The 15,539-nt window shown below is 47.4% G+C and overlaps 1 protein-coding gene across 5 annotated transcripts in view; it reads right to left on the bottom strand.

The window, feature by feature from the left end:
• Positions 1 to 1,398: 1,398 nt before the first annotated feature.
• L3MBTL1 (L3MBTL histone methyl-lysine binding protein 1) overlaps positions 1,399 to 15,539 on the bottom strand; it is a 39,376-nt gene continuing 25,235 nt past the window's right edge. For 2 of the 5 annotated variants that reach the window (XM_077168179.1, XM_077168185.1), the window contains exons 20-21: positions 13,326 to 13,483; positions 10,848 to 12,857 (exon numbers count right to left, since the gene is read on the bottom strand). In XM_077168179.1, the coding sequence (XP_077024294.1) occupies positions 12,669 to 12,857; positions 13,326 to 13,483 (347 nt within the window). In that variant the 3' untranslated portion in view covers positions 10,848 to 12,668. Of the gene's footprint in view, positions 1,513 to 2,041; positions 2,091 to 2,280; positions 4,320 to 4,905; positions 6,983 to 10,847; positions 12,858 to 13,325; positions 13,484 to 15,539 lie in introns of those variants that run through there. The other 3 variants (XM_077168182.1, XM_077168191.1, XM_077168187.1) reach the window with 3 other exon arrangements.

Below are 15,539 nucleotides of genomic sequence, written 5' to 3' on the forward strand. Positions count from 1 at the left end.
CTCTTCCAGTCCTGCTGGCTGGGAGCTGGCTTCGGAGCCTTCCAGTTACTAATTAACGGCTGGACTTGAAATTACAACGCTGGCTGCGCCCAATGGCTCCTAGAAGGGCCCTGCCCTGGGGACCCTTCGGATATTTTAAAGCTACTGCACAACATAAGTTTTGTGACCTTGGGCAAGTGACTTGGGTCCCTGAGCCTCAAGTGAATTGGTGATGATGGTGTGTCTCCTGCCTTAAAAGGAGGATCTCTGAGGTCCCTTTCAATGCTGTCATGTGTTTCCATTCTCTGAAATCCTTCCCCAAGCTCAAAGGCTGACTACCTTAACTGCAGGAATTAAATCATTTTCCCTTTTTCATAAAACCAAGAGACCTGAGAGGGTTCATCTCACCCAGCTCTCTTCCCTGGTCTCTCCCTGATGGGGGCCTGTTCTTGGACACGTTCTCTTTTGTTGTCCCTTCAGAGATGGGCAGCTCATTCTCTCTTGAGCCTGCCCCATTGCCTGACATCTCTGGTAGGTCTCTGCTTTTTTTTTGTTTTGTTTTGAGTCAAAGCCTGCCATCCAGAGCTCTCCTGCTTTGCACTCCCCTAGGTAAAGACTCATTGCTGAGTCTAGATCCACTTCCCATTGTGTCATTCGGAGACCTGACACTCAGGAACCAGGGCTCAGCTCTTTCCAGCTCATACGGAAGGCAGGCTTTTTCATGGTTGACCCAAATCTGCCCAGACCAAGGGTTCTAACTTAGGGTAGATGCAGGGTCTGGTCTGAAAGATAGATGAGAAAGACATTGCTCAATGATCCCCTTTTAGTGGGCAACTCAGAAGTTGACTTTCACACTACTTTCTCTGCTGCCTTTCCATTAACATTTCAACAACTTTCTGATCATTCTAGTGCCTTAAAAAACTGGCTGATTTAATGTGCTCTTGGGAGAGATGCATTGCCACACCTCCTACCTCCACCAACCCTAGCAAAATGCGTCTAGCCCCAGGCTGAGAGGGGAGGTGGCTGGCCCAAGTGCACAGGGCAAATGAGGGTACAGCCCTGGGTTCGGATCCTTTTCAGAGCTGCTAGCTGCACCAAGCTCCTCTGCCTCTGCATTCCCAAAACTGGTTTAAATACACACAACATACACACAATGGTATCTTATAATCGGTATCAAATAATTCCAACATACAGAAGATTGTGAAATAAAAGGTGAAATTTCTCCCCAATCCACCTTCAATCTCTTTTCCAGAAGTAACTGCTGTTAACTAAGTGGTGACTATTCTTGTAGACTTTTGTCTATACCTAATTCACATACTTTCTTTTCTAGGAAAATGAGCCACACTATACATATTGTTCAGTAACTCACTTTTTCTCATTTTAACACATCTTTCCATGTCAACACACAGATTCAAATTTTTTTTCAGCTGCTGCATCATATTCCATAGTGTTGGACTTACTGTGATTGCTTCTGCTGTTCCTCAGCTGACGGACACTGAGGCTGTTTCCAGTTCCACAATACTTCAACCAGTGCTGCAGAGAACATCTTCACATTAATACCTGTGGGTCCTTGCGCTAATAGTTCTGATAAACTCCTGTAAGTGGGAGTGCTGAGTTAATTTTGTCACTCTCTAAAAATGTGTACCATTGACATGGCTACCACCAGGGTTTGGCCTTCCCCTCAACGATGCTCAGGAAATGGCTATGCGACTCTTGCAATGAAACCACTGCAGAAATGCCACCCCTGCCCAACTTCCTCTCTTCTTTCTTTCTTTACCCTTCTCCCTGCCTCCTCCTCTCTCAACTGGCTGGGTTCTGTTGTTTGGTTATGAAGGTTGAAGAAATGTTCTCAGGGATGGGAAGGGGATAGCAAGAGACTGAACCAATAGGAACCCACCTCCATGAATATTCCTTCCACCTTGACATTCCTCGGCCTCCTTTTCCATCCATTATCTGGCTCTCATCCCTACTCCCACCTGCCCATGCCTTCCATACCTGCAGATTCATCCATAGCAGAGGGAGCACCAGGTACAGGGTCAGTAGAGAAAAATCTGTTACTCACATGGGCTGGAGTAGCACAGGCTTGGGTCCAGACACAGGTCTCCAATTTTCTTTTTGAAAAAAAAAAGGTAGATTGTTTTTAGAAAGTGCCAAGTTACAAAATTTTAAAAATGAAATAGGATTACCAGGTAGAGAGTGAAAAGGATCAGTTCCTTGCTCCATTCTTCAACTCTTCTAGCTGTTTCCTTTGGTAACATTTCCAAATGTCTAAACAGCATGATTCCACTACATTCCTTGATCTTTCCTTTTTTTTTTTTCTTTTATAAACTTTTTTTTATTATTTTTTTTTTGATCTTTCCATTTTAAAACTGAAAGTGGCTTCCTACTATAGAACATGGGCATTTACGTCTAGCCCATCCACACACACACTTGTTTAAACTTTTGCTTTTAATTAATAACTGCCTCATTTAATGGTTTGATATCTACATAAATGCTCTGGTAGAGCTAAAAATAGCCTCTTACTGTATTATGTGTCCATTCTGTTTTTGTCCTTCCTGGAGTCTTCCATCCTATTTTCATCTGCCCTGGCCAGGTATTAGCCTGGCCCTTCTTTGCCCCATCACACTAGAAATTCCCTTTCTCTGTCTTTGTTGCATCTCCAGGTTCCGGGATCCTATGTCTTCCTCTTTTTTTTAAATTTGCTCTCTTATTTTGGTGGAGCGGATCCTCCAATAGCTGCCTGAGGAAAGGTGCACGGGAGATAACTTTTTTTTTTTTTTGGGAGATAAATTTTTGAGACCTTTTATGTTTTTAAATATTCTACCTTCACACTTGATAATTTGGCTGGGTACAGAATTCTCGGGTGGAAATATCTTTTCCTTCAGAATTATTAAGGCAGTGTTCCATCGTCTTTTTATCACAGTGCTGCTACTGGGAAGTCCAGTGCTATTCTGATTCATGTTCTTTTGGATGAGACCTGATTTCTTCTGTCTGGAAGCTTTCAGGATTTTCATTTTCTGATTTTTCTGACATTTCACAGTAATATAACTGGGTGTGATTCCTTTCACATCCATCGTGCTGGGCACTTTCCATGACCTTTCAGTTTGGAGAACAGTGTCCCTCAATTTTGTGAAATTTCTTTTTTTCAAAAAAGTTAATTTTGACCTTGATTTTCTTTCTTATTAAGAATTCCTGCTAGTTGTATACTGGACCTCCAAACTCGTCCTTGAGGTTTTCATAACCATTCTTTCCCATTTTTTATCTTTTTTATCCTACTTCTATGGGATATCCTTAACTTTATCTTTCAATCCCTGTGTTGATTTTATTCTGCAACCATATTTTAAATTCCCAAGAGCCCTTTCTTGTCTCTCAGTGCTCCTTTTTCATATATCTGACATGGCTGGTAGAGGTTAGCTTCTGTCAAGTAGAAGGGTAAACTCTCCCACTGTAAACAGAAGGAAAGAGGGAAGGGTGGATGTGGGTGGGAATGGACTTTGCAGATGTGTTAGGAAGCCACCCTTCTGATGAGTTCCATTTTCTTTGTGGCATAGGTGGGAGGGCATCTATAGAAATGATGGGGGAGGCATGTGGGTAGGAGGTTTGAGGAGCCTGAACAGAAGAGTCAGTGCTGACCCAAAAAATAGCTACTTTCTGGGCAACCGTGAGGGTTCACATTGAAGCTAGAGACTATTCATCTACACAGCCCCAATCTGCTCAGCCTAAGCAGCAGGTCAAGGTGTGGAGAAGATGGGCTTGTGGACAGCCCCACGGGGGGTAATCTTCTAGCCAAGTAGTCTAGAAAGGCAGCAGGACAAAGCAATTAAGGGTATTGACCAAAAAAAGTGGCTGAAGTGGTCAAATGTGGCATTTCTGTCACTTTTCCATCTCCTTACAAACTCTAGGAACCTTCAGAAGTTCTATCCATTCAACTTGGCCATTTCCCTGCCAGAAAATTTGGGATTATTTTAAAAACGGGAAACTTCATTGAATATTCCGGCCTTGACCATTTATTAAGATGTCAAGGATCAAGCTGGTTTTCACAGTCTTCTCTGGGGACTCCCATTATCGACACTTCTCAATCCAGACAAGTGTACCCACTTATCCTCATCCTTTGCTTCCCATCTTTAAAGTAGCATAAAGATCAGATCCATTGGGGCACCTAATTAATAGCAAAGAGAACATTTCAATAATGGCACTATCAATACTCATTTTGTTTCCTCCATGAAAACAGAAAAAGACGCTGGCTGCACATCATCTGGTTGTTCAAGTTTATTCATGTAGTTTCAAAACACTGATGAAACACACCACATTTTGTTTGAACTTTTTCTCCCTCTGTGTACCTAAAACAGATTCACAAGAGTCACTTTAGCTTAAAACAGAGAATTCTCTTAAATAACACACATACACACGCACACACACACACACACAGATACATACAAGAGGCAAATACAAAAACACAACCCACCAAAGTGCATGTGAGTGAAAGTGCGAGGAGGCTTAATTTCTTACTCTGGAATCGTTCTTTCAGCTTCAGAAATTAAACAAAACTCTCCCTCCCTACCCTAGGCCAGGACTGGGCAAGGACTGGGTGAGGCTGATGGGGGCCGGAGTGTAAGTGGCGCCTGCTGCCAGAGAGCAGGGCAGAGGGCACCCAGGAACCAAGCACCAGCACCAACTCCCTTCCCTCACTGCTCTCCTCAGGTCAAGGTACAATAGTTTCATTTGTGGACAGAGTGGGGGTGAAGGGGCCGTAAGGTGGACAGAGGCAGATTTCTTTCCACTTTTTATGGTTTGGTTTATTTCCAGTATAAAAAGTGCTGAGGCCTCAGTTTGGAGACCTGGGGCCCTTTTTTCTAAGGCCTTTTTTGCCTACACCACAGTCAAGCACCAGGACTGTGGCTGGCAGATGCACACGGCAAAGCCTACCTTAGCTCCTCTCTTAGAAGCTGGTGACTGCTCACAGCCCCAGCTGTGGGTTCTTGCTGCTTTTTCTTCACACCACAAAGTAGGTGAGTATTTCTCCTCATTTTGTAGAGGTACACACTGAGCCAAGGAATTGATGAGCTTTACCCAGGCAACTAAAGGTAAGAGAGGCTCAGATTTGCTCCTCTTTACTCTTGGCCAAGGGGCCACCAATGTAAACTCTGCAAACCCAACCAGCACCCCAGGGCAGGGCTTTCCCAGGTTCCTTCTAGAAAGATTTGCTCAGAGTCACCTCTGAGGGCTGAAAGGGAAGGACCTCTGAAGCCGTGGGAGTCTGGCTGAGGGCCAAGCTAACTGGGCCTATGTGAAGGGGAATCCTTCTGGGCTGTGGGAGGAATCAGCAGAGCTTTGGGTTGCCCCAAAGGGAAAAATGAAGTTTCATTCCAACAACAATAGCCCTTGACATTTTCCCAACAATGAGCTGCATATCTGCACTCTGTCCACTGTTTCTGACGGTGCCCTCCACACACACAACTGAGAGGGGCCTGGGGAAGGATCCCACGGCCTCACACCCTGCAGGCCCCATCTTAGCACCTGGGGGTCCCAGAGCTTGCAGTCACTCTCCACCTCTATGGGAGGCTGGCTCTTGCCAGGGGCTCTGGCCCTTCCCGCCCAGGCTGCTTCTCAGAAACAGGAGGCCTGGCAATGGCACAGCGCAAGGGGAGCCCCCACTTGGACAGAGAGTTCCAAGTCCCAGAGTCCCAGGAGAGACCCAGCTGTCAGTACCAACAGATGGAGAATGACAAGAAGAGGTATAAGGGACTGAGAAAAGTTTATCTTCCCCACTTCTAATTCTCAAGTAGCCTTTGTGAGACTCCTGAAGAGCAAGCAGTAAACTTCTAAGGGACAGGTCATATGTGATCCCATGGTGTGTGTGTTAGACAGAGTGCTAAACTTCTGTGATAGGAGACTTGCATGGGAGGTATCTTCGCTGACATCCACAGCCACAGAGAAGGATGCTATGCCCAGCTCTGAGCAATACTACGCCTGCCAGAGCTGCTGCCCTGGCCAGAGCTTGTCTGACATATTACTGGGTTGACCTTCTGGCCTACATCACCTACTGGGCCAAGCTGCCTCCTTGCCAGACCTGACACAGGAAAAGTGTACAGGAAACATGAATGGGCCCTCAACAAACTCCACACCTACTCGCTCTGCCTGGAACTAGGACTTGGCACAGGACACTAAAATGTCAGGTGGGCCAGGGTAGTCCAGAATTGGGCATTCTCAAGAAGGCATCTTGGCTCAGAATCTCCCATTTCTGAGCAAAAGAGAAAAAGGCAGCTGTAGACACCCAAAGGATCCAATGAAAACATGTTTCTGAGGCTCACACAGCCAAGGGCTCTCAGCCAATGGGGGCTGACTGGGCCATGGCAGGGGATATGCCCCAGGAAACCAGGCAGCAGAATGAGGGCAGCAAAACTAGCAGACAGAAAAGGGGGACGGTGTCTTTATGATATGCTTGCAGCAGGATCAAATCTTGGTAGGAGGAAAGAGACAAAAGAAAAGTGTGCAGAGATGCCTACTCTGTCACACTATTCTTAACTGCTTCGAAAACTACCCTTTGGTGATAAAACAAGGTGGCTGGAGATATGGGACTACCACAGGCAGGGTACTTCCAACCTATTCCATCAGTAATGCTGCTCCCAGCCCCACTGCACCCTGAAGGCCAATGAGCTCCACGACTCAGGAGCTAGGACTCCACCTTCCCCTGGCCACCTCTGCTCCCTGCACCTTCTGAGAAGCAGCCCTGGAGGGAGGCCCAACCCTAGTCAGATAGAGAAGGTGGTACGGGCACAGGTAGGGTATGAGGAACTCAAGTTGGAAGGAAGCATCAGCTGGAGAGGGAGCCCAGCTAGGGCTGGAGGAGGGCCTGGCCCTGGGCCAGTCACTTTAAGGTATCATCGGTGGTTTTGAACATGAGAATGGCGTTATAGATCTTCAAGGCTGGACCCAGCTTGACGCTCATAATCTTCACAATGTCCGCCTGTGTCAGCAAAAGGAAGGCCTCGCCGTCAATCATCTGAGGGGTTGGGGAGGGAAGTGGAAAGCGGAGAAAGTGGAAAGGGTCAAGGGGAAGGGATGAAGGAAAGGTTGGGATATGCTTGGGAAATGGGGGAAAAAGAAAATAGGAGAAAAGGACATGTGAGGGGAAGGAAAGGAGAAGGGGGAGGGGAAGAGGAAGGAAAAGGAAAAGGAGAAAGGAGGGAAAAAGGAAAAAAGGAAGACAGCAATGGGGATAGAGAAGGAAAGAAAGACAACCGCTGGCTTCCCCGGTTCACACACACATGCTCTTTCTGCTGACTGGTCTGAATTTCAGTGTTTTCATTTGCAAATGTCCTTTGAGTCCACACGGACACTGACAGTGACTTTAACAAACTGCTATTGCTGTCCCCACATGAGCCCACTCGCCAGTCTTAGTGCTGCCAACAGCAAGACAAGCAGATGTCACGTGCAATCACTGTGATGCACCATGAAGTGCCCAGGATTACCTAGGAGCCATTCTTGCTGGGGCAGTGGGAGGAGAGAGAGATCTACCATGAACAGATCTAAACTGGGTGATCTGAATCTAACCAGCCCTTTGGATATAACTTCCAGTTTACATAAAATACACGAGTTGGAGGAACAAGTTAAGTGACATCTCAAGAAAGCAATGAGATGAATATGGAAGGGCACATTTTGCAAGACTTTTTCAACATCATGAAAAAAATTTTTAAAAAATTTAAAAGGAGAGGGACTATGATAGAATAGAACATAGAAGGTATTTAAGAAATAAGGACCAAAACCAATATGTAGGCCTGTCAGGACCCTGAGTCAAAGAAAAAAAAAAAACAAAAAAAAACCCAACTGCAAAAGATATTCTGGGGTCAATGTGAATATTGACTGAGTGCCAGATGATAAAAAGGAGTTACTGTCAATTTGTTAAGTGTGATAACAATACTGGAGTTTTGTAGACAGTCTTTAGTTTCTAACGATGCATGCTAAAGTACTTGGTAGTGAAACACCAGAATGTCTATAAAAATGCTTCACCCAAAAGTAGGTGATGTAAATATGGAAAATGCTGATAACTGTTCATTCTAGGGGACAGGTATACGGGTAGGGACGTGGAGAGAAGAAGCCGGTTGGGGAGGAGGGAGTGAGATGAACACAGCTCAGAAGGGAGGCTGTGTGGGCTTAGGGACATGGGGGAACAAGCAGGGCCATGCCTCTCAGTAGGGTGGGCTTGGCTGAGCTGGGGCAGGAGGACTGCGTCGTCACTGATCCCACCTGGCCTGAAGAACCCTCTCCTCTGGGTTCTAGGACCATTTCTGAATAGGTGCCATCCTCCTATGCTCAGTCCTTAAAAATCACAGCAAATCAAAAGCTTCCATGGTACCTGTTACGGGTTAGGCACGTATGTCAATCTTCGTAACTACCTTATGAAACAGGTGACAGTGTTCCCCCATTTTACAGACTAGGAAACTGAGGCAGAGAGGCTAAGGAATTTACTCTAGATACACCCCACTTGTAAGGGCTGGAGTTGCGCCTCTAGAGCCCACGTTTTGAACCTGTGTGCTCGGTAGGGGTTTCCATACTTATGACTCAGGCAGCTCAGGGGGTGATGCCACTGCCCCCCAAACCCAGCCCTGCCTACTGCACCACATGGGCCCTCCCCAAACCCAGCTCAAGCCATTTTGACAACAGATCCTTTCCCAATCACCCAATGGGCTCATCCTCTGGATCTCTGCTCACTCTGCACTACTGCCTGGCAGGCTCTTCCCACTGTCAGCTGGGCCAGTGCTTCTCCCCACGTTCAGAACCGCCCCTCCTTCTATGCTGGCGTCTGCCCTACCTAGAGCTCTCAGAGCTCAACAAACGCCACTGAATTGTAGAGGTCTGATCATCTGCCTTACAGAGCAGCAAAAGGGCTCTTGGGGGGTGGGTGTTCAGTAAACACTGTGAGAATGAATAAAAGGATCTCTGAGATGTGGCAAGGGGCAGCCTCAGAGAGGCTGGCAACCTTAGAGGCTAAATTGTCTCCTCAGCAGCTCAGAGAAAAGAGTGTTACCTGGTTCTTCATTCACTAGTCACTCCGTAAGGAAGCTCTGAAAACTAGCACTTCCGACAGCTAAAAAATTATATATATATACAAATAAAGGTGGGGTGGGGGTGGGAAGAAGACCCTAATACCCAAAAGGCCCAAAGGTCCTGATGCAATATCTGTATTACACTCCTTTTCAAACACCCTAAAGTGACCTCCTCAAGTGAAACAGGGCCTCCTGAGTCTCACAACTGGAGTCTGCAGCCAGCACCTCAGAGAAAGAGACCGAAGCAGGACTGGTTCTTACAGGGTCTGCCTTCACACTGTCTCTCCAGGGTGCCTTCGATGGGGAGATGCGCCCGAGATACTGAGTGCCACGAGTGGAGCCTGCCAGCCAAGCAACACACCAGGAGGCAACCGGTGCTGGTGCTCCTTGCCCATCCCAGCAGATGTGTCCGTGCAGACACACCCACTCCCAGACACAGGCTCTGAACCTCCCTCTCTCCCCCTGAGCTCCACACCCTCTTCCAGGAAGAGCTGGGGCCACCACCCATAAGACCTACAGCCTTGATGTCTGAAAGCTCAGAATGTGACGGAGAGGAATGCCAGACATAGCTCAGGATATACCTTGGGTTTTTATGGGAATTTATCATCATTCAGAGAACCCACTGCTTCCTTGTGCATTGCCTGGAACTGAGCCACCATATTAACAGCAAAGGCCCAGATTCTAGTTCCTCAAAGCAAAAACTGGAGTCTGTGCTCTGACAGTTTTGCTTATGGGGACAGTGGGATTATCTCAAAACATGTAAGATGCGTATGTGTGCTGGTGTGTGTGGGGGGTTCTGAGCCATGAGGTCAGGAAAAAGCTCATGCTCTTATCTTGAAGATAAAGGAAATCAACAGGAAAATGGCTAAAATGAGCAAAAAGCAATGATTCAACCTCAGCAATGGCCCTCACTGCTGTAGACAGGACCAGGGACTCTCCTAGGCAGAGCCTTAGGAAACCACACATGGAATATTTACTTCAGGCCATGCTAAACTCTAATCAATACCATCAAAACCTGATTGAGAAGACTTCTACGCTATCAGAAAGGTGCAATTCACAAGAAGCCCAAGAGAAAGGAGGAATTAAAAAGTAAGAAGTTGCCAGTGCTTTCCAGCTGCACTCTCAGCCCCTCTGCTTCCTCCTCCTTCTCTGAGGTCACATTACACCTGGCACTCACTCTCTCATTGCCACACTCACCAGAAACAGCAATTTGCAATTCTGTCTCCACTACTACACAGGGAGCTTGAGAGCAGGACCTCTTCTCATTTATTTCTTTATCCTCATCACCTTACAGTGGGGCCAGGCACAGAGCAGATATCAATAATTATTTGCTGAACGAATTAAACAAATACACAAGGACTGCAAGAAAGGTGACTAAGAGACAATTGAACAGACTATCACTAAGACCATCAGACTGGACAGTCTATAAAAAAACCATCTCTCTGTTTTCCTCTAAATTCTTACTCATGAAGCAACCATCTAATGGTCTGTGTCCCAGCAAGAAACCATCCTGACCAGAGTCCCTGACTGTCTGATCATCAGTTCAGCCAGATCGAGCCCATTCCCTAGAACATGGTCCTACCTGGGAAAACTGATGACATGAACCAGATCCTGGGAGTACGGTAATTTTCAGCCCCACAAGCGTCCTGCTCCACCCTGAGACCCTATTTGAATGTAGCAATCCACCAGCGCCCCTTTTCTCTTTGCTTTTCTACATTACAGACCCTGAAGGGAAAGAGAACCCTTCTTCAAACAAGGGGAGGAATAAAAGGCAAGTATGGGCTGCATATTCAAACTCTTCAGTGGCTATGCAGCAACCTGTACCCAAAGAGGGTTGATTTATGACCTGTCAAACTAAAGGAACATCTCTCATGGGGTGCCTCGGGGCTCTGTTCTTTTTCTTTAAATGAGTGTACTGAAGACAGAGAAATTTAGTTATCAAATGCACAAGTTGTAGGAGGCTAGAAAGGCTGATTAACATCATAGATGACAGAATCAAGATTTAAAACAATGAGACTATGAAACCAACAAAATAACATTTAATAGAGATAAATGTAAAGGTTTACATTAACTTTAAATAACAACCAGTGGTACAAGTACTCACTGGAAAACTTAGTTTGACTGTAGTTGACATGAAAAACATTTGGGGACTTTCATAACCCCCAAACTGGTTTTATGTGACTATAATAAAGCTAGTGCAAACTTAAGTATTGCTAATGGAAATACAGGGTTCAAATCCAGGGGAACAGAAAACAAACCAATTACCCACCAACAGGAAAAATGTGGTAGATTCACAAAATGGAACACTACTCAGAAATAATGAAAACACTGCTGTACATGTAACAACATGGATGAGCCTCAAAAACATTACATTGTTCAAAAAGAGAGACTCAAAAGAGTACCTGCTATATGACTCCATTTATATGATGTTCAAAAACAGGTACAACTAATCTATAGTGCTAGAAATTAGAATAATAGTTGCTTGTGGAGGTCAGGACTTACAGAAAGGAACCAAGAAAGAATTCTCTGGTTGAGGGAAATGTTTTATATCTTGATTGAAGTGTTGAGCTCAGGGTGCATAAACTTGCCAAAACTTGTAGAATTATGGGGTTTAGCATTTCACTGCATATACACTTTATCCCAACTAAAAACATCTAGGGACCAGCAGCCCAGTTTGTTCTCTGTTGGTCCAATGGCGCCTGGGACACAGATGCAGCTCTGGACACACATGATGACAAGAGGTTCACCAACCCAGAGGCCAGGAAAGCACCCGGGTGGGAAGAGGTTGGGAGCCTCACTGCATGGGGATCACATGAAGAAACTAGCTGTGTGGGACCTAGATAACAGATCACTCAGGGAAGGGGGGGCAGCCTTCTTTCATAGTGGTATCTGACCTGGAGTAGGCAGTTATGGACAGCTGAGATCTCGCTTTCCCTGGGAGAAGGGCATGCACAGGGGAGCTGTTTGTGCTCTTTGGAAGGAAGTCCTATACAAACTCAAACGCCCCCTCCAGCTTCAAACTCTGCAAATTAGGAAAGTCATGACAAAGTTCTTCTTTCCTTGATAACTACTATACATTATAAATCAGAGCCACTTTTATTAAGCCCTTGCTGTATTAAGCACTCGGGTACAGGATGTAAATTGTATATCACTCTGTAATATTGCTATATGATTATATATATGGCAGTGACATAATTATCCTAGATGTCAGATAAAATGACTCATTCATCCTTCCAATGAACACAATGGCCTTAGGAGGTGGTCAACATTATACTCATTTTACAGATAAGAAGATAGAGGTTCAAAGACAGCAGCTCAAATTGGCGGAGTTAGGATTCACACCCAGACCGTCTCCAAAGCTAGAGTTCTTTTGTTTACAACTCAGGTTTCCTGTTGTTGATAAATTCTTGGGTTTTGATTTTAAGTGTGTTTTAGGGTCCCTAGTGCCATTCACAACAAGCTTTAATTTACTGATTATCAACTCTGAGGCTAATTTGGAAAACAAAAGAATGGGTGGAGAGCAGAGGGATGATTAGAATCTTGTCTCCAGGATGCTTTATCCTTCTTGAGGTTGGTTCAGAAAGATCCCAAACTGAGCCCTGGCCTAAACCGGGACTTGGAGAGTGGGCCCCATGACTAGCCTCATCCAGGTGGGCCAACGTCGGCCCCTCCCTCGCTGGGGGTAGTGCTGGTGAGGTCACCTGCTTCCTGCTGTCTCAATGGCACAGGGACCCGTTCTCTGTCTCCCACTCTGCCCGGGCACCTTACCTCATCTTTGAAGAGCCGTGCTTGGTCCTCACAACCTGTCAGAGTCTGAACAAAGCCGAAAACCTTAGAAACCAAAGAAAACATGTTGACAAGGAGGCAGAGATTTGGAAGCGCAGGAGAGAGGCTGGTCTACACAGCCTTGGTGCCTTCTGGATAGTGACAATGTTGCTTTTTCTTATCTGCCTAAGAGAATCCTCACGTCCCTGCTGGACATGTGAGGTGAGGCCCCTTGCTCTTGAGGCCAAGGGGCTGAAGTTTGACACTTGCTGGATTTCTAGCAGGACTAGCAGCACATCCCCTTCCCTAGACACCAGGATGGACCTATCAGTCTTGCTCCCATACTGGACAGCTAGAAGGGACTGTGGACAGGAAGGATAAGCAGGAGGCAGAGTCAGGGATAATGGCAGGCTCTGCCAGAGCAAGGCCTTTCCTAAGCCCATCCCCCTGAGCGTGGTGAGAGGGAGAAGGAGGGGAGGAGAGAGAGGAGTAGAAGGAAGAGGACGGGAGGAGAAAGGGATCCTCACTTCTCACCTCCTCAATGGTCCACTTGGCGACCGTAGAGGCCGAGATGCCCGCCACTCCAGGCAGGAGCTTGCAGTGCTGCTCCCAGCACACAGACAGTGAGCGGTCAGGGTGGGCCGACAAGGCAGACATGAAGAGGGACTGGTGCATGACATCGGTAGTTAGTGCTGGAAAGCAGAGGCAGAAGCTGGCTGGCCAGCACAGAAGACTAATCTGCTCCCTGAAGCCAGCTCATTCCCACGCCACTCGGGAGACTGGCTGGCAGAGAGGAAAGGACCACAGTCCTCTTTGGACAGCCTGAAGAGCCAAGAGGGTGATCCATGTCTCCTGACTCCTGATCTGGTGCTCACTCCTTCTGGTGAAGTGGGACCCTCACTTCTCAGACCCTCAGGTCAGCAGTTCGGAATGATCCTACCTTCGTTCTCTGAGGCTGCAAGCTTCCAGAAAAAAGCCATGTCACCTTGGGATCTCTGAGGTTGCTTCCTTGGAGCTGCTGCTACAGCATCCCTAAAAGCACAACTTTCTAGATACCCTGCATCAAAATGGTTTCCAATCTTCAAGCCAGCTCAGTCCTGACATCAGAAGTCCATTCTGTTTGCCCTTCTTTTCCTAAGCCCTTTTGGGCCCAACCGCGTCTCTTTGAGCAGGGTGATTCTGAAACAGTCTGCCCAGCCTGAAGCCCACCCATCTGGCAACAGCCTCTGGCCTCAAGGTCCAGTTCTCTCCCCTGTGCCATCAGCCTGGTCCACTTCAGGACCTGTGCACCAGCCCCCTGCCTACACTGGTAGATGGTGGGGGACCCCTGACCCACTTACCAACTCCACTTCGCTTGTCAAGTTGCTTCCTGACCAGTTCCTGGAATCCCTGGCTCCTGATCTCCAGCCTCAAAGCTACTCTATGGATCTGATGACTCACACTCTCTGCTGGGCCCCCTCCCAGCCAGGCCTAGCGCTTGCCCACTTGGACCTCATGTACCTCTGGCTGCTCTAACAAACCTGTTCCCTACCCACCTCTGTCATCCATGACCACTGTCCCGTGGAGTTTGCCCAGCCTCTGCCTAGAGTCCAGGAGAGCTGGTTCTTTTCTGTTCACTTGGTGTTGATTCTAGACACTTGGGAATGTAGCATCTCCACTGCCCTCTTCTCAAAGGCCCTCCCCTACTCATCACAGATTGTCCTTCCCTCTTTCCCCTTAGCTTTGCCCTTTCATTGACTCTTCTATACATTTAATCATACTCAGAACCTCTGTGATTTCATTACCAGCCCACTGTTGTTTTTCTTCTGTAACTCCTACTCACTGCCCTCTCTGCTCATCAGTCTAAACCTGAGCTCCTGCCCACACCCCAAACAGCCCAAGTGTCGGCATCACCAAGGAGTCCTGCTGCCTTGGCACAGCTCAGACCAGTGCCCTCATGGCCAGCTGGGCACATGCAGGCTCTCCCATGAGGGACCTCCACTAGCACTTCTTGTCTTTCCAGCCACAGAATTAGCCTCCGGCCACCCAGGTGCTCTCTTTTCAAAGCCTCATATCTGGCCTTCCATATACCCTAGAGTGAGTCTGAGTTGTTGGGGGACAGCATCAAGTCGCAGGCTGCTGCCTTCCTATTCTTTCTTCCCGGGAACAGAGGACACGAGCTCTTGCAGGCATTTATGGTCTCTTACCTAACTGCGGACCATCTAGCTGCAGGTCAGAAATACTCCCTCTTGTTCTTTCAAATAGCTAATGTGCATGTGCCATGAATGGTCCTATGAGCAGAAGGAGCACAGCCCTCTGTCCTCTCCAGGAAGCCTTCCCAGCGGAGCTGCTCACCAGCAAACCCTGGAGCCTCCACTAAGGAGATCCACCCGGGGATGTGTGAGAAGATTCCCCTGGAACAGAGCCCAGGGTGACCCAGCAAGCTGCAGAGGCCGGGAGAGGTCAGACACCCGGGCTCTGTCCCTGCAGGGCCTCAGAGCCTTGGGAGAGTTCCTCCCCTCTCAGGGCCACGGTCTCAACCTCCAAGAAGACTTAACTTCCCAAATTCTCTAGCATAATGTTGGAAAGACCATGGCAGGCAAGCGCCCTCTGGTGGCCAGAACTCGGCCCCGCGGTGGCAGCCGACCAGGTGTACTGCAATGTGGTCCTCTGGAGCACTCGGCCCTCACCATTCAGGGCCAAGGCTGCAGGAATCGCCTTCTGCTTCCACCCAGAGGAAACAGTGGGGAGCCGCAGCAAGAGAGCACG

The sequence above is a fragment of the Tamandua tetradactyla genome, chromosome 1, assembly GCF_023851605.1.
Source record: "Tamandua tetradactyla isolate mTamTet1 chromosome 1, mTamTet1.pri, whole genome shotgun sequence".
In the NCBI taxonomy this organism is placed as follows: Eukaryota; Metazoa; Chordata; class Mammalia; order Pilosa; family Myrmecophagidae; genus Tamandua; species Tamandua tetradactyla.